Source organism: Amia ocellicauda, chromosome 17 (genome assembly GCF_036373705.1).
Source record: "Amia ocellicauda isolate fAmiCal2 chromosome 17, fAmiCal2.hap1, whole genome shotgun sequence".
Taxonomy (NCBI): domain Eukaryota; kingdom Metazoa; phylum Chordata; class Actinopteri; order Amiiformes; family Amiidae; genus Amia; species Amia ocellicauda.
The window spans coordinates 4,650,537-4,675,878 of record NC_089866.1 but is presented as its reverse complement, the minus strand read 5'-3'; the positions used below and the strand labels follow the sequence as shown (position 1 = coordinate 4,675,878).

General features: G+C 46.9%; 1 protein-coding gene across 2 annotated transcripts in view; it reads right to left on the bottom strand.

Annotated features, from left to right (window-relative positions):
- rab11fip3 (RAB11 family interacting protein 3 (class II)) overlaps positions 1-25,342 on the bottom strand; it is a 49,337-nt gene that overhangs the window by 8,415 nt on the left and 15,580 nt on the right. Inside the window, exons 2-7 of one of the 2 annotated variants that reach the window (XM_066690235.1) lie at positions 20,507-20,600; positions 17,193-17,284; positions 12,734-12,906; positions 4,615-4,800; positions 1,677-1,811; positions 142-177 (exon numbers count right to left, since the gene is read on the bottom strand). In XM_066690235.1, the coding sequence (XP_066546332.1) occupies positions 142-177; positions 1,677-1,811; positions 4,615-4,800; positions 12,734-12,906; positions 17,193-17,284; positions 20,507-20,600 (716 nt within the window). The remainder of the gene's footprint in view (positions 1-141; positions 178-1,676; positions 1,812-4,614; positions 4,801-12,733; positions 12,907-17,192; positions 17,285-20,506; positions 20,601-25,342) is intronic. The other variant, XM_066690236.1, reaches the window with a different exon arrangement.

Below are 25,342 nucleotides of genomic sequence, written 5' to 3'. Positions count from 1 at the left end.
ACACCCCTCCCCTCCCCTGACTGTCAATCACTGAAAGCTGACACCCTCTCGCTTTGCCTACGTCCGCCCGCCCCCCTATCGCTGTCCCAGTGTCCCGGCGGTCCGCCAGGCTGTACAGGAAGACGCTTTGTGCTCACGTACCTCGCCACCTTCTTGCTGGAGAGCCTCTTGCTGGTGCTGCAGGGGTGAAAACAACAGGAAACCAGAGTCAGGAAGAGTTTGCCAAGGCTGGGGAAGGGGGGAGGTCAGGAAACAGAGCTGCCCCTGCACCCCCCCACCCCACACCTCCCCCAACTCTCACCCCCCCACAGCGACACTGCCGAGGGATGGAGGAGGGGGAGTCAAGGACGGTTGGCGACCACACAACTGTAGAATGAGACACAGACACACACAGCACGCCACACACCAGCACCGCATGCAGAGGGAGCCCGAGATCGTGCCAGGAAACTGGAGGCTGGGTCTGCCGAGGGTTGGCAAAGCAGCTGGGGGTTTACAGTAACGTACGTGCGGCGGACTGTTGTCTGTACTACAATCAGACACCGAGTCCTGGTCAAAAGCTGCTAAGATTCCCCTCTTTGGCTTCAATCAGCAGGTTAAACAAAAGGCAAATTTACTGGACTGCCAGGCTTAAGTTCAGGTGAAAACATTTGCAATTAGATCTTTCAATTCTTGTGTACATACATGCTTTTCCGACTGCCTGTGTTTCCCTAAAGTGGGCTTGTATGAGGAATGATTCATTAAATAAATAATAAACACATGATTGTATTGTTGATAGGCCAATAATACTCCCACTGAGCATCTCTTCCAGTAAAGCGAGTTTATTGAAACAAAAACACACGAGCAATAAAAAGCCTGCCAATCCTCGTGTGGCCACTCCACGACAGCACGATAATACAGTCTGCACTCGAGATGCGATGCCCTGAGAGAGAGGGCTCTCCCTGCGCACTTCAGTTACCTATTACAACTAATTGATATACAATTTTGGTTGTAAGATCGGATGCATATTTGCATAGCTGTGGTTAAAAGTGTTTGCAGGATGTGCTTATCAATCACTTTCTTCTTTAAAAGGGATCGGACGTGAAATCAGAATCAACCCAATGGTCCCCCAAAAATAATGTTTACTTTCACCTCAATGTTGAGACAGACCCGTCGCAGGATAAAGGGTGAAGGATAAACCATGTCATGCTGTATAGCTTTAAAAGCATCACGTTGTACGTTATGTTTGTCTTGGGCTGGCGCTGGCAGGTGGCAATCTGGTAGATGAGCCAGAGTTGAGAAGTCCCCCCCAGAAGAAACAAAATGCCAGACGAGGAACGTGATTCAACAAGGAGTCACGACACAGGGAAAGCAAAATCATCGCCAGGAAAAAAACATTTACAGGAGCCGCAAGTGCCAATAAATAGATGGACGGGCACAAACGGCGATGAGCTCTCGGCACGGCGGCTGCATCTTAAACAGGGCGACGTCGATGAACACCAGAGCGGAGACCGACTTACCTGCAGGTTCGCATATGAGACTAGGACCTACACAATAAGCAAGGATGGAGGAGCAAATACGATCTAGCTTCCAGAAGCCGATGAAAGCGGTGCGAACCCCACACAGTTCAAACACACACACACACACACACACAACACGGTGAGAGTGAGGGGAAAGGCAGGCAAGGAAGCATGCGTTACCTATTCATTTCAAGGTAATTCAGGCGGGTTGAGAGGTCCTCAAGGCGATTAATTTGTTTGTGACATTGGCTACAGAAAAAGTCAAGCACCTCCTCCCTGAGAAAGCTCTGAAAGCTTGCAGGGAAAGGATCGGCACTAGGGAGAGTGAGAGAGAAGAAAGAGAGGAGTGAGTGACAGAGACGAGAGTGGCCACTGGGCAGACGCAGAGGGGCCACACTGGACGGCCCGGTGCGGACACAGCTTCTGGGGTCCGATGCACAGAGGTGCAGGCAGAGAGGAGGAGTTTGAGGGGTCACCTACTGGAGATCCAATATGAGGATCACAGCCATCCCATGAATGTGACGGGAGGCAAAATGTGCTACAAACCAGTTCTTTAGCTTTTGCATTAAATCAAAACATATTCAATTTATCTTCAATATTTTCTAACCAGCACAGTGTGGCCTTAGCTTGACTGATGATGCTGTGATTAGACAGTAACTAGGCCACACGAGGCCTGCGCTGCCGAGAACAATCTCGCTACACGAATGCCTTCACACCGATGCAAACTGTGCCAGAGCACAAGGACCAGGGTTACATCACTCCAGAAGCAGAGTTTTAAATCTGCAGAGGTCAACAGAACAAACGGGTTTTATTTCTATTCATTTTTTAGATTAGTTTAGTTTAATTTAATCTTTTTTTTTTATCCAGGATGAGCACTAGGTGAGAAACCAGTTGAAATTCCTATACTGACGGCAACGATGCATCACCGGCCATGAAAAGGGTTTTTAAGAGTCATCCGATGTTATCCCGGTTTCCTAGAATAGAAATAAACCTCCAGCAGAGTGGAGCCAATTATAGAGGAGACTTAAACCACTTTGAAAAGATGTCCTTTGCAGGACTTGTTCAGGTGGCCCTGGGGTGGGTCTCTCGGGTCAGTCTGTTCAGAATCGGGGCGGCAGGGCTTTTATACAAAGCCCCCTGACTACGGAGCCCCATCTGAGGTGAGGGTCTATCCCTGCATGGCAACATCGCAAGTCTTTCCAAACCTGTGCTTTAAGCCATCCAGAGACCTGTATGTGCCATGTGAGTTAGCTTATCTTCCTGTTGCTGCACTCCTATTGTTCTCAGCAGGATAGTTATTGTATTCAGGTGTTTTAATGTGACAAGCAGGTCTGTCTCTTTTTCAGGGGTGGGTGCCCTCTCAAGGACAGTTGTTTTGGGAGCTACACTGCCGAAAGACCTGAACAACATTCAGATCCGCACGTTCACAGCGTTTTCAATATGAACCGGCAAATTAATTCTAGGCCATTGCTTCTGGGATGAAACGGGGCATTGCTCCGTCAGGCAGGTTTGCAGTAAGTGTCCTGCTTTTGAACACGCTAAAGGACTAAATGCTGCCACGGGGGGGAGCAGCACACGAGCAGAAAATGATTTGGCTCAGCTCACCCCCTCGACGCGCAGTGATGAATTGAGAGGAGTATATTAATACCAGCTGGAGCCCAGGCTCTCAGTCATTCCTCTCCATGTCAGTGGGGTACAATAGTCTATAGTATCAAGCACAGTGGTGTCACCATATCCTGTCCCCATTTGAAATTGCGCTTATTCTATTCGGCCTGATTACAGGCCATCGACACACCTGACAACAGTCTGACAACGGCTGTGCTGGAAATGTAAGTGGGAAGAAATAAACTGTACTGTAAGTTTCGCCCTCCGCAGAAACGGACTTGCCTTCACCGTGAAGAGAGACGCATCTCTCTCGGCACCAGCAGAACAAGCCACCCCGCCGCTTAGGCCTCAAACTGGTTAGTTAGCAGCTCAGAGGGTGCTTGATAACATTAGCATGGCTCTCATAGGAATTAGGCTAGTAACGCAGATGGTAAATCCTGGATAAAATCAGAGTGCAGGGAGACAGGGGAGAGAGAGCGAGAGCGAGAGCGAGAGAGTGTCAGTCAGGACAAGCAGAACAGGTCTAGAGCTTGTGTGGGAGAAAAGGCAGTGAGGAGAATCAGGGGGGCAGTGCCGTGGACTGGAGACACAGACTTGACACAAACTGACTGAAACCTGGCACTCTGCATTCTGGGACTGTGCCGAGCTCCACAGAAACTTCTAGAACACCCTCCCCCCCTCTTGTTCAGAGAGCAAGAACCACAAAATCAGAACAGGGCAGTTTAAAGAGCGTCCGACTTTCCAACAGAGACATTTGAAATATGACATCTTGTGGCGCAGGTTCTCCGATGGTCTCCCGTTTCTGCCTAGACTGCGATTTGCAACCCGGACAGCTGCGGAGGAAAGGAGTAAATTCCGATTCTGTCAAGATTACAAAAAGCTGAATCTGGGGGGTGGCAGGGAAGTGAAGTCACCAGTGAAGACAAGAGGGCGGACAGTAACGGGAAAACCATCGGAGAACTGCACTGCCAACACACACACGAGTCAACAGGAAAAAGGAGATTACAGAAATGCAACATTAATCTTATCTGTGCAGAAGTACCAGAATTCATCTTATCTTAATTAGTGACTTATTACTAAACCAACACCACACAGAAACACAGGTCAGCTACAGCAGCCAAGAATCCTCCCCATTGTTCTCACGAGGATTTGAAACCAGGAACCATTCGCGTATCACTTTTTCTGCTGCTGCCACCATGACCGATAAGCTCCCGAGATAACCTCGTCACTTCTTCATTGGATCAAACGGTCTGATTAAATGAAACACTTATGGGACACCATCTCCTGTGGGGGGGGGGGGGTACAAATTCAATTTAAGGGCAATAGATCCGAGACTGTCCCTGTAGAATAATTAAAGGCTGTACTGTCCTTTCACAATGTTAAAGCTTTGCATAGGCCTCGTTCGAGTATGCAAATGTTTAGTCAAATACAGACAATATGAACAGCTGACTGAATAATTAAACCAAAGGCTGTGCCAATCTGCAGGCGATGGTGTTTCCGTGTGTGGCTGTACCTGGGGGAAAGCAGCAGGGTGGAGCTGTGCACCTGGCTGGGTGGGCTGGCGTCCCCCTCCGTGGCGTCGGAGTCGTCCGGGAGCCGCTCCGAGTCGTGGCCCTCCCCGAAATCCTCAAAGTGCTCCTCCTGGCCGCTGATCACCGTCACCAGGGAGTGGTTGTTGAGCTCCGATCCCAGTGACAGCCTGCAAGGCAGCAACACACCGATCACTGACCGGCGGCAAACAAGGGCCACTCGGCTGGTAACTGAAGGGTTAACCGGCTCCATAACACGCGCTCCCATGAGAAACCCCGCCGGGTCCGGGAACCCGGGAACAGCCACACGAGACACTTAAAACACATCCATTCCCCATTGCAGGATAAGCACTTCACATTCATTTGAGTTTTTAAAACAAACTACAACAGTGGTTGCACTTTAGAGCAGTGTTCAATATACTTATAGGGATGGGCAAGAGTATTCAAATTGAAGTGTGCATATAAAAAGAAACAGTCTAAATTAAATATAAAAATGCATGAAGTGATTATATTGGTAAACCCTCATTACCTGTAACTGTATGTAATACTGCAATGCTAGATATACAAAGTTGTGCCCCCAGAGACATCCAGTTGCCTGTGAAACCAACGCAAGTTTCTTAAAATGTACCGACGACAGAAATAAATTAGCTTGAAAAATTTGTGATTTTCCTGACAGTGTCAAGAAGAGGTATATTTTTTTAAAGGAAGCCCATACAAAATTGATGCTGCACATGATGTTATAGATGTGCGATTCATTTAATTAGCAACACTTACTATAATTGATCAAGCTTATGTGGAGGTTATCTGGGAAAAAATTATAACCTTTTGAGTACGACAGGGTCATTGGTGTATTCAAAATACTAGATCAATGCATTAGTATAATGTACTGCCAAGTTAGTTACAGTCAGTGAGCTACATATTGACTGCGACTGTAGATTTCATACCGACAGATTTTAAACAGGCATTTTTAATAATGGAACACAGTTTAATTCTCTTTTATAACTGTGCTGCTCAAAAACAAAGGAAACGAGATGAAACGGCAGCAGATATCTGGAAATTTGAACAAAACACCATATTTTGATGTGATCAGTTTTGTTTGGTTTCTACTTTAGAAAATCTGGTCTCCCCCCGCTCTCGCATGGGAACTGGAAATGTTTTTTCTATATGTTTTCGAATACAAGAAAATAATTTGAATACACTTGGAAACACTTAAAATATACATTATTTTAAATTCCACAACAAAATAAAGAGTGCAAGTACAATGCATCCTCCCATTTGCACTGCATACTGCATATTAAGCCGCCACTGCTATGAAGCTCGGATGCAGTGACTAGATGCACCAGCATCCTTGGGATGTTACATTAACTCGTGTCAAAAGGTCAGATCTCAAAAAGCTGCACTTCCTATTGACATCCTTGCTCATGAGCCTCCTGAATATCAAGCCTCTTCATCGCTAGTTTATTTCAAAACGCATTAAAAGACCAACATCACAACTAGGGATGACAATTCTAGATTTTGATAGTATGATTAAAGTATGAGGAATAATCATGGTTTAACGATTATTATGCATTAATTTATTTCACAACACTAGGGATGTATAAAATCACATGAGCATTCATTAATTAGAGGTTTTATTGTACAACATTTTTGTCATGGCCTATGTTTTTAACAGTTGCTGCCTTTCGAAACTACAGTTACCAAATAATACAGTTAAAAATAAATGAAAATAACTCTTTGGAATTAAATATAAGCTACTTCTGTAAACATCCATGTCATTATTTCAAAACAAAACAAAACAAAACAAATGGGAGTCAAAGGCTGCAGGGCTCTTTTGATCAACTAGCCTACATTACAAAATTGATTAGTATTTTCCATTTGTGTATTTTTTTCTACATTTCTTTTGGACCCGAGTAGAGTACTTGTGAAACATGGTGGAAAAAAAATGATCTAGTTGGCTTTTGAGTTAAATGCTCCATTTCCTGCTTTGCTGCCGTTGGTTTACGTTGCAACTATTAACTCACTGCTACTTCATTGATTGCAAGTGACACTTTTTATCCAATTCCCTAGCAACTCAATGTTTCATTAAGTAATTTGCCACTTAATTTGTTTAACTCAGTTATCACATGTATTAACTTTACTTGGGCATGTGAAGATGTTGTATCAAATTTGAGGTGTGGACCCTTTAGCAGAGACTTTTTTTCTACAAGTTTTGCATGTAGGATATCCGTCGTCTTGAACAACCCCATGATCATTCTTTAAGTAACCAAAATGCTCCCACACTGACTACTTCAGGTGTTTTTTTTGGTGGATATAGAGCATCAATGGTTGGTCCCCCTGCCATTGTTTTGCTAATTTTACTAAATGTAAGGAGCCCCCCTCAAACACAAATGTCGTTCTCCGGACAGCAGGTGCCGCATGGCATTTTAAGCTGGTGTAACTTCGTTTTCATTCCGTCTGCAGTCTGCAGGCTGCGCTGGCATTGTTTAAGTTTCCTCATTGTGCAACCGTTGTTCATAGAAAAATAATGTTACCATAATGTCCCTTTTTTGAGAGTGAGAACAGAAACACTCGTGTAGCCGAGCCTTTACGGTTACAAAACCGTGACGTTTTAAATAGTGGTTAATAGTGAAATCGGTAAATCGCTGCATGCCTAAATCACAACACGCATCTGATGCCACCCAACAGTGTCTTGTGTTTGTGGGTAGAGTGCCAATCTCAGCACTTGGCACCGCTCGATGTGAACTCCAGCACTGGGATAAAGAACAGCAATGACTCAAGGTACGGAGGAGGGCTGCATTTGGTACAGTATGTACCATTTTGCAAATCGGCAACCTCGTGGCAAACTGCCACTGATTCCATAACACCCCCGTCCCCCCCTCCAACCCAGCAAGTCGATTATGAAAACCTAATAAAATCAGCTTTGTTTCCCGCGGTCCCGGCAGCCTACGAGTACGAGCCAACCTAGGCTGCCTTCGCTGGGCAGAGCCAACATTGGAGCCAACGCTTGCTGTACACATTAGTAAAGCAGTCATCCCACAAGCCTTTTGAAAAGTCAGCATCCTGTCAGGTCAGGTTTTTGTGCGATTTATGATCATAATCTAGTTATATACTGATAAAGAGCAATTGAACACCGACACACCACATGGGAACATACCAGAGCAGCTGCCCTGCATTCCCACACCGAGTATTACTGAACACCAACGCAACACCAACATACTCTTTCTTTTCGGGGGAATTCTCTGCATACTTGCGGTTGAGAGGTCACTTGCCGAAAGCTGGACCAGTCTGGCTGTTAAACCGAGCTGCCCGTTCCCTTGTGGGCTGTGCACTCACCCGACGCAGGCTCTCAGTTCCAAGGCAGGCAGTGCGGGCGAGGAGAAATACCGCATCTTCTTCCCCGGGGTCAGACACACAGGGCCCCCTCCCAAAATCTCCGCCAAAGATCAGAGCAGCCAAGAGTCCTGCTCCGGGAAGCGGACACAACCCCCCACTGCAGCTCGGTGCCGGGAGTCTGCGCAGGTCGAGACCCGAGCACAGACTGGCTCTGACTCGAGGAGGGCTAATGAGATTAAGGGTTGAGCGCCGCAATGGGAGCCGCAGTGACTGTACCCCGTGAGGGGCCGGGGGGGGGCTGTAATCCGGTCTAATTTCTAATCCAGGCAAGAGCGCACAGTGCAGTGCAACCTTTCTAACATGCACATGGAGGGCTGTGCTGCAAATGGATGAGAATGGCACCTTTAAATCACTCGCACCGCCGGACCGTAACACCCACGCGTTATTCACTTTGAAGCAAAAGGGTGACTGGTGAGATTAGGCAACTTTGCGTGACTAAGAATGAATCTGCAACTGTATACAGTCCTGTGCTGGTGGGATAAAGAAGAAACCATGCTTTCGATAATCTTTAATTCCCCCCCCTCTAAAAACACGTACACGTTCATATACAAGTATATGTAGGCATGCAAGATCCATACAATACGAAGAAGCAGATACTGCAAAGGGACTGAGATGCACAGAAGTGACGTGGGAAACTGACAGGAATGCTAATAAAACTGGGTATTTCAGCAACTCAGCTGGGACTCATGAAGAAAGAAAAAAATGTGCCAAAAGTAAGAGAATAAAGAACAAAGCGTCCTGTCACAACTGTAAGAGAGAGACAAACGGTGACGGGGGGAAATTGGAGCCTCATTCCTGTGCAATACATGTCATTGAACAGACGCTTACGAGTCACGTCTGACAGCCAGCATGGGAAAAAAACTTTACTGAAGTTCAAAATGTCCGTCTGTCTTTTCAATCCCTCCATTCAAGTGTGATACGATTAGTTTACACCATTAGAGTCAAAGCTACAAAATCAAACATGCATTGTGCTGGGGGACGACAACTGTCCAGTCGTAGAGGGAGGTGGACCACGTCACAGCGCTGTTAAAGCCCGGGGATTGAACTCAACGGGTTAAACACACCACTGAACCACCAATAAATGGTCACAGTGTAAGAAACCCACTTGTGGAACAGAGTTATAATGCTACCACTACTAACAGTTAAACACTGAAGACAGCAGTGGAAACCTGTATCAAAGGGGGTGTTTTTCAGTATCCGGTGCAGGTCAAACAGGACAGGGGTGAACTTCCAAACAGACTTGATATGGAGCCAAAGGCCGGTCGTTTCCATCAGCACGACCGGTGAGGCAGTGGTATCTATGCATGGAGGCGGCAGGGGGGTGCTACGATAGACTAGCTCCAAAAAAAAGTCAGAAAGCGCAGACTCCACACTTCCTGCCATTCAAGGCCCTTTTCTCGGAGAGGAAACAAAAACACATCTCTGTCACTGGAGCTCGGAGACAGATCAGCCCTGTCGGACAAAGTCGCCGAGTCGGCAGATAAGCCTGGGCCCCGACTTCCTCTCGCATCCTGGATCCTGCACCGTCCACCTAAAACAGATCCCCACATGGGGCAGCCTCATCACATGCATCGTCCAGTCCCAGGGTCCGCCTGCACATGCTCAACTGACAGATCTACCAATGGGATTTGGCTGCAGAGGCTTTCAAATGCTCTCGTAGTACATTATTTAAAAACCTAATTGCAGACATTAACAAACTTAAACTGTCTCTCGAGAGGCCTCTGTCGAAAGCGGTTCTGACACAAACAGCCAGATCAAAACGCATCACGACACCCACGGTCTTCACTGTCTGGTCTGCAGCTAGAAACCCTGCGCTCGAATGAGAAGGCTGATCTGTGTGGGTTTCAGCTCACGCCTGCAGACCTCAGTGTGCAACCTCACAGTCGACAGCCAGAGCAGGTCCATCTGCGGTCTGCAGGGCGGCAGCTGGCATGCACTAATTCCTGTGTCGGTGTGGGGGTTCTGTAATCCCGTGTTCGATTCATTTTTGGGGTTCGATATTCGTTATTGTTTGAGAAGATGATAAAGAGCTTGTCTGGTCTACATCCCCAGGACAGTGATAAATGTGAAAATGTTCTAGATCAAGAGTATTCTCCTCCGCAGAGCTTCGTTCCAGATCTGTAAATCCTTTGTGACAGCTTAGCTCTGACCCCCCACCCCACTATGGTGCACAGATGGAGGTCTTGACTTGGGCACGACCCCCCATGCTCAAAACACACCATATCTTAACAGACAGCCAGGAGACCTGAACTGAGACCTGAGCTGCCACCTGGATTTGAAATGTTGGTATAAACACTGGAGCCAGCTGTTATTTTCACAGAGTTTGTTTAGAAGACTGCACCCTCAGACATTAGGACACTTTCAGCCATTCGAGAGCACAAATTCAGTAAAATGAATCCAAATCAATAAAGATTTACACAACCATAAAACTAATAACCAAAAATGAACATTAACAATTGTTATAATCTTTTCTGCCGACTTTTCAGTACAGACTATAACTCTATAGACAGGCTATAGAAAGCTCAAAACAAACGTTTCACCCATAAGCTGCTTGCTCATCGATAAAATGCAGTTTATTACAGAAATCACAATCTAATCAAAACTATTTTTCATCTCGCGTCAGCATTAACAACATAGATACAGACACAGAGATTCAGCCCTAACAGCAACTGTGAGCAACAACTTACTGGACATCTTGCAGCAGTGGACTATGGCTGTAATCGGAGCTCTGGAGAGATAAAGAATCAGTCCACCTCCCTGAACCGAGCACAACACCGACTCGGGACTCCAGGGAGAGTATGGTCTACAGAGCGCGTCTCTCGCACACCGTCGTGCCGCAGGAAAGGTAAAGGACGGGCAAACTGAGCGACTTACACCCGATTACTTCACGGCAGCCAGGGAGCCCAATTCTCTCTCCCCAGAATGGTCTCAAGGTCTTACAGTTGCACATTGTAACTCATTGGGATCAGTCAATGCCAAAACTGGCCTCATCCCCCAGCTTGTCAGAAATTTAGAACATTTCAAAAGCTCCACCACAGCAACAATTTATCATTAAATCCGACGGCCGAGGACTCGCTAACCATTGTTTGTGTCGGGGGGGTTAAAGAGTTATTTTGAAGCTAATCTTGGTCAATTTCTTCCTGGTTAGGGAAGGGCGTGGTGTTGACCCAGTAAACAAAGCGGTCCTAAACTCCTGTTGAACGGATGAATCTGAACACACGAATTACATATTGAACCGTTTAAGAAATCAATAAATAGAAACACCCACCAGGAGCTGAACTCTAAACTGAGACTTGACTGGTTTAAGCCTCTGGTGGCCCGGATACATGTTCCTCGATGTCAATGCCATAGAGTATACAGTCAAGCAGGGATGCGAGGAGGATTGTTGAACTGCATTTCCCATTTACTTCAGTCAAAAGCCATTGATTATCATTCACTATAATATACAGCTGGGCTTGAGGGCAAGTAGAGACAAGTTCCAAACTGAAACGCCAACTGCTTAAAAGCCTGAAATTTCAAGACAGCTTATCAGCGGTTGAGTAGGGCTGATATTCCTCTCCGTGCTCTGCAAGCTGCCCTGGCTGATGATTAACCAGTGATCCACTAGCAGCACTTTTCTGTGACGGACCTTTGATGTGGCAGAGGGCCAAAGATTAGTCTTTCAACGGATCGGCAACAAACCGCGTCCATTGGATTCCAGTACAGCTGCGCCTTCGATCACGGTCGAGCATCGGCATGCGTCGGATAAAGCGCGCAACACAGGAAAATGATCATTCACTGCAGATGACCAGGATCAATAAACTCTACATAGGTGTCGGCACATAGCGGGGGGGAGTCCTGATTAGCAGCCAAGGGAATAGACAGTGTAAAGACTCAAAGCAATTCATAATCTTAATTTTAAAAAAACTGGCAGAAAAATCCAATTACTTATAACTAAATTCATGAAAGTACTAAACCAAAACATGGTCGTGTCCAGGATAAACTATAAAATGAACTGTTACAGCACTGATTGGATTTCGGTAACGAGATGCGCGGCCTTTTAAAACCGTTCTTCCGTTCTCCCAGTTTACCTTCAACATTTGAAACCCAGCTGGGCAGGTGTGAAGTATTCAGCCGAAATGAAGTTCTTTCCCAATCAAAACAGACTAATCATTCTTGACCTAGTTTTGCCTTTTTTTTTTTTTTTTTTACTTCAATCTCGAGCAATTTAAATTTATTTTTTTCCCCACGTTATTGCAGATGAAGCTCTCACTGCTCTTGTCAAGCCTTTCAAAACTAAAAATAGATCACCGAGATGTTAGGAACGCAAAACATCCAGGAATGAATAACAGACTAAAAAGACAGCTAAATGTTTCACGTTTGTTACTTAAATATGAAATGCATACGATTTCCTGCCTCAGATGGCAAGTCTCTCAATAGACTCAATATACAAGCCATCAGGACTCTTTTACACTGAGCCAACTGATCCGATTGAATTGAAGGGAGCCCTACGTGGGCTGTAGAAAGATCAGACCCTCTTTCTTGATTTGACAAAACCAGACATAATGAACAATATCTTCACATCTCAAATCAACTTTAATAAAAATAATTGTCAGTGGCCGGCGATATGGACTTGTGATCTGCAAGGACCAAGGCAAACTGCTCGGTGCGACTGTACTTGGGGCCACCGAGAACACGGATCAAGCAAGGTAGGGTCGGCACGGCACTGACCTGCTCCCGGCCTCCTCGGAGTCGTGCAGCGTGGCGTCGATGGCGCTGTCCGTCTCCACCTCCTCGTGCAGCTCCTGGTGCACCAGCGTACCCGTGTCCTCATCCGTGAAGGTCTCGCACTCGCTGTAGGTGCTCTCCGAGCCCAGGTAGGCGCTGTCCGTCACCTCATTCTGCTGTGGACGGACGCACGGCACAGCGTTACACACAGGGGACAGCAGCCCAAGAACACGGCATGCGTTCGCTGCAGGGCTCGACACTGCCGGCTTCTCCCAAGAGCAGAAGGGCGCTGTGTGCGACACCCTGCAGCTCAGGGAACACTCTGGTTTCAAATGTTTCACACGGAAATGAAACCCCCCCCGCCTCGCCAACACCACCACAGAACACGTCTGGTGAAGTGGAGGGAGCTCGGGCTAGGGCACATCGATACAAATGATTATAAGGAGAAAATGAAGATGCAAGTTAGATGAAAGTGTTTGATGGGGCGGGGGTTCAGCGAGGCTCCGGAGCCACAATTTCAGTGGATGTGTGAAGCGCTAATTAAAGTTTGCTTACAATGCTAAAACAAGATGTAATTAATTGCCCTCAGGGCGAGGTTTAGCTGCCTGTATGTTATTGAACTGATAAAAATGCATTAGGCTCTTTTAATGATTAACAAGGGATTAGCAAATCGACTCGACAAGGCACCAAGAGGCCGCCCGCCTGGGCATCTACGACTGAGAAGAAAGTCCCCCCCGTTACCAACTCATAGACAATCTCACTTCGCAATGCATTGACAAAATTGGCTAATTAACACAAAGCACCGGTTGGCTTCACATTTTTTCTCAATAAGTTTCGCTTTAACCAGTCGATTTAAATTTGAACAAAAAAAAATCATGACCAATTGTAAACGATAAATGTGATTGATGCTCCTGAGATGGGAGAATAAGAGCATGAGGAACCCAGCCTTATAAGGATCGCCGAGAGAGAATGCAATAATTTCAGATACTCAGACTTTTAGTGATGAGTTTCCAAAACATTTAATAAAAATCAATTAAAAATCAATAACTTGGGGAAACGTACATCTGACTTGGCTGCAGTGTCAGCATCCAACACTTTTCTCTTTTGTCATTTTAGATCTCACAAGTCAGTCAAGGTCAACAAACATTACAACTACCAACACAGTAACACAGGAGCGCTACTGGGGCACTTTTTCCATCGGAGCACCACAGACAGACAACGGCACTGCAGTCTCTGACCGGTTAACCCAGCCCTTCAGACTTCAGACCCACCACAGAACAAAACCGTACAGCTGTCAACTTCCCTTCGCTCGTGCTCAGGTTTGTTTAACTAACAACAACAAAACAAGGTCACAACCAGTTCGCCGAAACAGACAACACAGGCAAGACTATAGAGGGAGGGAATCAAACAAGGCTCCTCGCCAGCCACAAATTCAGGCCGTCAGATGACCAAGCCACCGGGGAGCGCCGGCAGGTCTGCGGTGCGGAGAGCGAGCAAAGCGGGCGAGCGAGGACCCTACCTGCCAGACGGGAGACTCGCAAGGTGCAGCGCCTGGAGGGCTGGCCGCAGTTCCCAGTGCCATGTTATTACTGAGCAGAGCAGGAAGGAAGAGCTGTCATGGGACTGGCGCTGGGGAAGGAGGAGGGGGGAGGTCCTGCCGTCTCCCCAGTCTCCCTCCTCAGATGCAGCCAGAAGAGAATCGTACACTGAGAGGGACACGGAGCGGTGCCGTAGACCTGGTCCCGTCTGAGGTGGAAGTGCAAAGTGCAGGAGCTGTAAGGAGCCCCTGGGGGGGGTGTTGTCACTCGCAGGGCGGAGTTCAAATGCAGGACAGGACCTCCTGCCCACGGACCTCCCACAGACAGGTTGGTTAACGTCATGTGTGCTTAACCACCTCCTTTGAGCAAGTTTACCTGAAGCGGGCAGGGCAGCCAGGTCATGTGGGAAAAGGTCCACAGATGACGTCAGTGAATCCAGAACTTTGATTTGCATGTTGTTATGGTTGCCTTCCACAACAACGGCAGCAACCTCACCCCCACGTAGCAATAAAACGTATTTATATAGCCGGTGATCAGCTTCCTGTACACCGCAGGCCAGCTACATCGTATCCAGCGAGAGAGGCAGTCATAATTCAGCCAGGAGCGAAAGCACAGTAAGCATCCCCTTCAGATGAATTCACATGCTTACTCAGTCAATTAAGCCCCGTAGTCATTCTATTAGAAACATTCCACCATTACCTATTAACTCGCCAAGGTCCATGCAGAGAAACGGCTTCATTACTAATTAAAACAAAGTGCAAGTTAACATTTAGCTCTGGGCTCTTTCTGGGGAAAGTGTGGAACAGGCACGCCCAGCTGCCTGCGTTTGTTTTCTGAGCAAACAGTGGAACAACGGGGCCTATTGAGGGCTGCGAGGCAGAGAGCGCGGGGCCGAGACGCTGCGCAGCCGCTGCAAGTCTGACTGGGACTGGGTCTGAAGCCGCAGGTGTCTAGCCGGGGCACAGAGAAGAGGTAGCGGTTTCTGCAAAGCCACCCTAAGTGTCCCTGATCAGGGCATCTACTCAGTCCCGACTCCAGAGAGGTTTAATCAAGGGAACCACACAACAGCCGGGCAAGAGATTGTGCCAGAGCGACCCCTGCTGGACAGTGGGCTCCGAGACCTGGATGAGAGAAACAAACTATCCAGACACCTTCAGCTGCGCGTTGACTTGCGAATGGGTCAATCGGGCCAGAGTACCTGATGCAATTAAGTGGTGAAGGAGCGCAACTTTATTCAATTGTCTGGTAGCTGGCAAACACTTGACCTGATTATGAATCTGTCTGATGCCTCTACCCAGACAGACACTGCCAGCCATATCTAGATCTATTACGATTTAACTGATTCCACAGCACTTAAAATACCAGGCTCGGGGAAATAAAAGGCACCAACAGCACACGATTGTAACAGCATTTTAAATTTGGAAACTGGGTGTAAAGATATAAATAAAACTATGTGCTCCCCAGTCCCATAAAGACGTCATTGTGAGATCACAGCTGCTGTTGCTGCTGCTGGGCAACAAAGATCTCTCGATTGGCACAGCTCAACTTAAAAGTTCAGAATCCAAACAAAACCAGATTTGAGCCATAAAACCCTTAATTGCTTCAGAAAACCCCTGTGAACAAGAGGACAAGGAATCGGCTGAACCTGGTGAACTATGACAGCAGCAGTGTGTGTCACGGTCCTCAAACACTGCATCCACAGGGGTTAATCCTTTAACTGCCCCTCGGTCCTCGGACTGCACTGTGCAGTGGTGTCCGACGCTGCAGTGCACGTTCTGGACAGATGAGGGCGCCGCGATGACACCTGGTCCTGAAAGGAAATCCCATTACAGAACCACAGGCCTGCAAACTGGAAGAGCCCTGCAGAAGTCAAACTAAAAACTTTCTTGATAAACCAGAAGTACAAGGAATTCAAGAAATGTAGACCACAACCTTAAACACGCGATACAAAAAAAACAAAAACACCGAACATTTCACATCTCCTCTCCAAGATTTCACTGTTGGTAGTACAGAAGTGCAGTCAGATGTGAAGACCTTCTGTGCCAGGCCGTCTCATTCAGAATTTAAAATATCCCAGAGCAAAATAATCATAATAATTGGCTAGTGAGCAACTGAATGGGTTTCAAGACTTCAAAACGTAACAAAAAAAGGCTTTTGCTTTCTGAATACTAGATTTTGATACTTGATATCAGTAGTGCTCAATTCTGGTCCTGTTGGTTTTTGTTCCAACCGAGCTCTTGGTTACTTAATTGAACACTTAATTGAACCAATAATTTCCTAAATCAGAGCCTTTTCATTATTGTAAACCAGGGGTCCCCAATGTCTGGTGATGGAGGGCCAATTTCCGGAGGTTGCATGGGATGGGGGGGGGCACAGTTGAAAACGAAGCACTGATGAAAACTAATTCCCAGTTCATCCCTTTTTATGAACTTTAATTGTTGTTTTATTATTTCCCCCCAAATTACATGTGCAATTTGTAACAGAAATTATTCAGAAACTGTAAAAATATTGTAAAGATTCAGAAAGGTTGGCTTTGGGGGGGACACTAAACATCCTCGAGGGTAAAAAGTAGGGGTTTCAAGTTAAGTATAAAATCGTATAAATAACTTATTTTATTAAGGAACCAACTTTGTAATCAGTTACACAATTTAAATATGCAAATTAGTTACATTAACAGTACTATTAAGTGATTGAGAGCTCAGTTGGAACAACAATCAGCAGAGCAGGGGGGCCGTCAGGACCAGGGATGAGAAACACTGCTCTACATGTATGTGCAAAGTAATGAAAAGCAAAAGCTGATCCATTAGCGGTTGAGAAGCCCGGCTCTAGGGTACTATACGGGTAAAACACTGAGATGTGTGGGGCAGTTTGGTGGTGGTTGGGACTGTGGGACAGTGGCAGGATGCCAACACCAGCACACTCACCTCGAAGGCGGTGTAGTCGTCGTACTCTTCCTCGCAGCCCCCCGCCTCCTCTCCAGGGGGGAAGCCCAGGTCGTATGGCTGCAGCTCCGAGCCTAAAACAGTCATCGGCAACACGTTACAAACAGGCAGGATGTAGACAGTGATGGGGAAACAACAGTGTGTGGATCAAACCACAAGAAGGGATCTGGGGCCTTTTTAACCACTGCATTTGGAAATAAAGCTTTCGACTTTCACTCCCCCTCCCCCGAAAAACCTAGGATTACCTAAATGGTGCAAGAGGTCAATGCAAGTCTGTTGCTCGTCATGCACTTCAGGATTGAAATTGGAGATCTGCACTTTAAAGGCTGTAGGGTGATCGCAGACAACCCACTCTGAGGTTATCACAAGCTCTCATGCAATCAAGAGGCCTAAACAGCCGATTTGTTGGCCCTGCTGCTCGTCTAAGTAGATGCCTGCCCTCCTTTATCAGGCTGGCCTGGCGGGGACGGTTTGCTCTGGTCCTGGTGAGAAAGCAGCTCTAGGTCCTACACTCTCAACTTGAAAGGGTTTCACCGATAGGCTGAGGGGGAGGGAGATTGTGTGAGATGTAAATGCAAAACCCTTCAACCACACAATCTCAAGCAGAGACATTAGTGGTCAACAATGGGGAGGATTCACTGAGGAAATGGTCATATGAGTCGTTCCTGTTTTGCCCTGCAGCTGGTGAGCGTGGAAACAGAACCCAGGTGTGAGGAGAAGGTTTCAAACCAGGAGCATTTTTAACAATGCGTCTCAATACCCGGTCTCTAACCTGGTTCCACCATGGGATGCCTTTTGGGCTCCGATTGATTTTAATCACCGTTCTGCAGATGAGAGAGGCGAACACGCCAATCCTGGAGAATTTGCCGTGCTTTGTTGTTAGGGGGGGATTTTTGTCGTTTCGCAATGGACTGGATATTCAAATCTTGCACCTTCAGTATCTCGTGTTGGGAAAGACCGCCTGGCGACACAGTAATGTAGACCAGCCCATCACTGATAATGAAAGAGACAACCGTGAGATGAATCGGGACAGGCTGCAGACAAACAAAAATTCCCAGAAACCCCAGCGCCGGCTACTTCCCTCATTCAGTTCCTTCTGCAGACAGCAGGTCTTAACCATTTAGTAACTATCCATATATCAGAACACAAAGACCATATGCCCAGCAGAACCGGTTACACCCGTACGGGCTCAGTCCGGAGATTTCCATCTACACGTCAATCCTCTGGCCCACACCGCACACAAAAGCTTTAATGGACGGCTCAGGAAGGAGCAGGAAAAGGAGTCGGGTTAATCAAATCTGCGAGAATCATGAGGCGATTAACGGTTGGAGTGGTTTTCCCGTCAGGTCTGAGCCCAGTGAGCCATCATCTCTGAATCAGTGTGTGGCGGACAAACAAAAGCATGGCATGATGGGAGCAGAGGAATTCTGCCACCAGCCTGTCAAGAACTGTGTGACATCATCATAGCATTCCAACACTCGTGTGCAAGAGACTCGACCGTCTGCTCCCAAGTGTGCGCTGTGGCCCACAGGAGCCACACACGGGCTTCATCAGAAACTGTTCACAATATGCAAGGACACACACCCACACCCACACTTATTAAAAGCTACAGGGTGTGTGTTAAGCTGATGCACTCTGTTAAAAGGGGGGATTACAGCCTCGGGGGTACAAACCCAGCAATTTCAGTGTTAGGGAAGGCAACTGCACAACTATGTGTCTGACTATGCAGAAGTGGTCCTTATCAATCAGACAGCAATGGAGGGGGTGGCGTGGCAGAGCAAGCGAGAGAGGGCCTTGTGCTGATGTCAGCTGCTAGCAGGAGCCCATCACAGACAGACACAGGGTGCGCAGTGCTGAGGGAGTATAATATTGCAATGAAGACCAGCGAGAGCAGCCGCGGTGGGAGCTTAGGGGGAGGGGGTCTTCCAGTTCACAACAACAATAAGATTCAGCCTCCCACCACCTCCGCCCCCGCACCATCTCAGGAGCTGCCTGACAGTTGTTGTTGTTGTTCTGCGGCTGAGAATCAACCCTCCCCCGACTGACAGCTCTGCAAGACGTCGCAAAAAAAAAAAAGTGTGGAGAAAGACAGGAGCACCCCACTGTGAGGCGGGGGGGCGGGGGGTCACAGGGTCAGAGATTTCTCTCAGAGTGAAAACACACATTGACTGAAAGAGGGAGAGAAAAAGCACAGTTATCTGAGGCAACCGGTTTATTTTTTGGATTGCACTAGCAGTTCCGGATGCCAACTAAAGATGTCTACGCATCAAACATGCTTGGTCTGGGTTCCCTTTCAGTTGCAGCTCAGTATCATCTCAAGCAGCTCCTGGCAAATGCAACCAGAGGAACAAAATATGAGGAGTGTCAAGACCGTTCAGATCAGCGCAGCTTTAGATCGGGTTGCGAGAGCAGAAGTGCCGGGCGCTGGTGCAGCACTTTAACAGACCGTCTCAATAAAGCCTCCCATGATGGAATCTGCTACCTGTTCTGGGCACCTCGCATCGCAGGCGTTCGTTTAGCTTTCATGCCCCTCCTCGGGTGAGCCCAACTCGCGCTCAACCCCCTCCTTCTCTCCGTCTTAAGCCGCTGATTTCCCCTGCAGTGCAGCTTTCCACAGCAGATTCGCAATTAATTGGCCTACATTAAAACCACAGGACAACACGCTGCTGGAGAGGACTCGCTGTTGTGCTGGTATAAAACTAAAATAAAAACAACCGACCCTCGTTTATCTACCATCTTTAGTTTTTGTCTCCCATTTAATCCTGGGGGGGGGGGGATGGGGGGATCGTCTATACTTCTCCACTAGATAGTCTGGAGACAGAGGTGTCAGAAAACAACCCCTCTTTGTTCTTCAATAGACGGGCCCGATAGATAGACGTGGCCATTTCCTCCGTGACATCTAACTCACGGTGCTGCTAAGAAACCCCCGGCAAGTCCGGGAGTTACAGAGCATCGTGTGAATTATTCAGGAAAACCTGATCCCTCCTCTCGGAGTCTTATCCCGAGGCCCTTGTGATTTTATGACTCAGAGTCCCATTATTAATTGAAGGCCTGAGAAACCCAAGCAAGCTAACCTAGAAAACAGTGAGGAGTGAGAGAGGCCGTGCCATAACTGCGCCTCTGTCAGTGTCCATCTTTCTGGAGTGTATGAATGTCAGGAAGGACCATCTTGTTACAGGAAACCGCTCAGCTGGTGGGGGGGGGGTTGATTAGCATTTATGCCTGATAGAAGAGGTATACACACACTGACCACAAGAATACAGTATGAATAAAAACAAGTCCACCAAAAGGCTCACCTCCATTGCTGATGGTCGTGATGCCACGGACGAAATCCTCAAAGCTGATCACTCCCAGGCCGCTGGGATCCAGGAACCGCGTCAGGTCCTTCACCTGCGACAAGGAGACAACACAGCATTCAGAACCCAGACAGCACCGCACAGCACACCCCGGGGGCGTACAGGGACATACAGGGCGCACCTATGCAGAAGCCCCGATCGGTTACTGTAATGTTTCCGCTTTCCAAAACTGGTGTGCATACAAAGACTGAGCGAAGCCTCAAAGTTTATTTACCACTCCCCCACCCCAAAAGCTTTGTGCACCACAACCAAGCACTTTGATGTTAAATAGAGGGCAAAGTAAAACCCAGACCCCAGTTTTATATTGATTGGATGCGCAGACTGGAGATTGTATTTTTGTCAGAAAGAGCAATTTGTACTTAGCACACACATTTGTGGAATGTAACTTTAAATCATCCTATTCTTATTAGTTAAAAAGCTACATGAAAAGACAGACTTAACCAAATTTATTGCAACATATAATCTGAGCTCTGGTGCTAAATTTGCAGATATCCTTGTGATAAGTGTAGAAGACCTTGAAATCAGCAGTTTCTAAGCGAACTGGCCCATTAAAACTCTGGAGCGGCTACAAAAAACAAACCGGCATTTCTAAAGCGCAGCACTGCAGAATATACACTTTACAGACGGATACCGGTTTTACCAGTTTAGATTTAGACTACTGTAAATAGATACCTTTCCTACTGCACTGCACCGCGATTATCCTAATTATGCTATAGCCACATAGTATCTGACCTTTCTGTGACATGAGCGCTACTGTTCCTGCATTGCTTTAGAAATATAACTGGATTGATACCATATTTATATAATCCTATACAGTGTAAACCTCATGAAGCAGACTGCCTTATTCTGGAAGCTCAGTGTTGACATGCATTTGTAGACAGAATTAAGCTACATGATTTATACAGTCATATTCCGGTTACTGCAGACATCAGATCATAGAAATTGAATACCATCCCATCCCTGAGACACAGTTGTGTCCTGGTCCGTCACATTGCCCTGTATGAAGCTAGCTATGTCCATCAACAATGTCCGTCAAGTTAGAGAAAAAACATTTTTTGTTGTTTGTCTCTCACTGACCCAGATTTAGTAGCGAGAAAAATGTATGCAAGGATCATATTGTAAGTAAAGTCACTTGCAGTGTGTGAGAAGTCTCCCTGCCTTAATCTTTTCATCCACACCCATGACAACACACAAAGGCCGCCCAGACCTCTGACAAGGGCCCCAGATGTTCACTCAATTATTAACAGATACTAGGCGGTGTCCAGTGCTTCCACAGGTTTCGGTTTTGTGTGGGCTTTATTGTGGAGCGTTTCATTGGGGATTTAATCTCAAGTTTGGAAGGGGGACGACCCGATCTCGTGCCCGAATTCCCCCTTCAAGCATACAAATCCGTCAACGACCGCACTTTCCCGGCATTCATTGCTTTGCATCTCTCCTCCATCCCAAACACTGCCTTTGCAGGTCAAACGGCCTCATCCTCATGGCCAGCTCATCGTTTCCTTTGTCAAGTGAGTCTAGGCCAAAATAAACTGAATTTACATTCTGCTACAACTGCTGAACGTAAATAAAAGATTGTTGTTTTTTTTTTTTTTAAGTGTGCGTTCAACCGAATACAAATGCAACTACTGACAAATGATAACGCATATGATTGTTTGTTTATTTGTTATTCATGTCAGCTAGGCTGTCCTTCCCTGCCACCGCAAGACTGTTTTAGCCAATCACCAATATCGCGGTTTCAACCATTCAATCACAGTCTCGGAAAGCCGGATCAGAAAGCCAATCCAGACAATCAGATAATCTCCCTGTTGTTCAAAAACAACCACGACGAGAAGGGTTAATCCAGCGTGTTTCAGCACATTTTTGGTTGCATTGTTCCATGCGCAACACAGCAGGGCCCCGCATTACGTAACCACCCCCCCCCAAACACACACACCACCTTCCATATTACACACAAGCCACAATCCGATATCTACCCAGCGCCCGTCACATGATACCCACCGATGTAATCAGCTGCTTGTATCCTAGTAACCACCCTTCGAGTAGCCTAGCAACAGGTGAAAAGGTATCCAGGGAAACGGCCATTGAGGAGAATTTGGGCTACATTGGGGGGGGGGGGATCTTCGCAACGAGCCAGAGAGGATACGGAGCGCTCGCTCGGCACAGAAAAGGGCCGATCAGGCGGCGCTCCATCTGAATAAAGCCGTGCCTCACTGACAGTTTGAAGAGCGAGGCTGCGGCGCTGAAGTGGCCGAGCACTCGATCGCAACGGCGCTCGCCCGGAATAAATCAGACCGTCCGCGACAGAAGGGACCCGTTTTGAGTGCTGAGAAGCTCGTTCAGCACAATCTGGACAATCTTAGAGACACAATTAGAGATGCAGCTTCCAGCACATTCCGCACAGACCTCCGTACGCTGGCCCGAGATTTCAGCACAAACGGCAGCACTGAATTATTAATTCATACAAAAAGCCTGCCGTCGCCCCCTCTGTGCAGGAGTTAAAACCTGCCCCTTTAAGTCAGTGAAAATGAAGGTACTGTGTGAATATTGCCCCAGTGTGCCAAAGCAGGCAAATCTGTGTATCAGTTACACAAGCAAACATACGCTGTGTGCTTATTCAAAATTATCTCCATCAGCTACAGATTAATGCCTCGGAGTCAGGAGAAGCTACACATCTCCGTGGCCATTTAGAGATTAAAGGGAGCTTTTATAGAGCAGCTCAAGTTGAAAGACAGGGGCTGGTCTGCGGATTAAGGAAATTGCATGATGTAGATGGAAAAGTCACGAGTGGAAAGGGGCTGTGGGTTTGAGGGACAGAGCGGTCTGGGCTTAGGGTGCCTCAGGGACCCCAAGATATGCGGCCACGAGCCTCAAAAAGAGAGAGCAGAGGCTGAGGAAGTGTGCGTTTCCACACTTGTCTATATATTCCTGTGTGGATGTTATTGATACCCATAAACCTGCAAATCATTCATTAAAGAACTCCACTGTGTGCGTGACGGGTTTCGGACGTTTCTAAATCTATGAACCAGATAGAGAATTGTATTTGAGTATCGAAGCGTTTCATGTTCAAATGTACACAGAGACCTGGCAGTTCGATTGAAGCCACGTTTGTTTTTCTTAGTCTAGGAATGGAGGTAAATTAAATAAAACTAAAATGTTAATAGTGCACTTTTGCGTGTCAACACAAGCCGTATGATTTCAGTTTTAAATACCCCTCTGCGCTGAAAACCCAATCTACATAATCCTTAAAATGGGATTAACATATATGTGCTAAGGAATCAGCCAATACAATTTTGTATGAAGCAGGAACCAGTGAGTTATCAAAGCCAGTGATATGACATTTCAGAGGTTTTGCATCTGTAATGAACAGCATCGAAAACCGCAAGCAGAGCCAATATAACACCACCGAGCATCACAGGAAGCAGCCGTACGTCTCTCTGCCCAATGAAACCTGTCTATTAACTCACCAGCTCTCACAGCAACATCAAAACAGACACATTGCTGACCTCGACTGCTTTTCACCCACAAACCCACGTCTTAAAATTAAAGCACCAGTGCGGTGCGATACTTTCATTTTGATGTCAGATGTTTTGTTTGTTTAATAGGAGAAGCCCAGTTTAGCAGCATTACCTGAACTGCAATACAAAGGAAAATGCAAATCTGTCTGAACAGCCTTCCAGGAAGTAGATTTTGGAAAATGCCTCAAAAGAGATATTGTCATCATGGGGTGGAAGAAAATTACGCCCAGTACTGATGGCGATAATAAAACAGGACAGGAGGAGCACAAAAACAATCAATAGACAATGTTTAAGTTGGGCATGGAGTGGCACCATCTGTTATCAGCCCACAGTTCAGAACAAACTCAACAGCCTGGAGACCACGGGCTTGACTTGAGACTTGACTAATCTAGTCTTGGCGAATTACAGCTCCTTTAATCATCTCTCCTTGCACTCTCCTCGTCTCTTTATGAAGCAGGAATCAGTGAGTTATCAAACCAGAGGTGAACAGGAGGTCCAGTGTTGTTGCCTCACTGGGTTCACATATGAAGGTGATCATATGAAATGGCTCATGAAATGGTTCCATTTGGAGAACATATGAACTGGAGTTGCACGGGGGACGGGAGGAAGGAAAACTTCACATCCCCACGAGGAGACTCTGCTCTTTGATGGGAACCACTCCCGAGCGCGAGAGCTCTCGACAAGGGAAGCACAGATTAACCACGCTTCTGAAACTACTAATACAATGAGACGTATTCACCGCCTGTTCAGACCGAGGTCACAGCCCAGAGGAATGCAAGGCGAGGGTTTGAAACGCACAATGATTGCGCTGTGGCTGTGGCAACACCGTGCTGCACTCGCAGTTCAATACAGTAACTTTCAGTACCTGTTAGAGCGCTCTGTGGGGGCCCTGTGCTACACTTACTACACTGTTCCAAGGGCTAGTAAACACGAGGGCTGCAACTACTACGGATAAGCAATGCCATAAAACCAAGAGACAAACACTTCAGTGTGTGCAGCAGTCGTATTGCACGAGGAAGCAGGACGTATCATTTGAAGGCCCGTGTCTACAACACAGCAGCTTGAATCATGTAACATGGACTGGATTTCCAAATGAGAAGACTTATGGTTTACAACCTCATACAAATGTATACATCTGTAGTACTGCATTGTAGCATAATTTTTATTAATGTTGCCCACACTGTATTCATAATAAAATTACAACTGAATAAATCATTTTTAACCAACCCCCCAGCGCAAAAATGCAACTGCATACATTTTC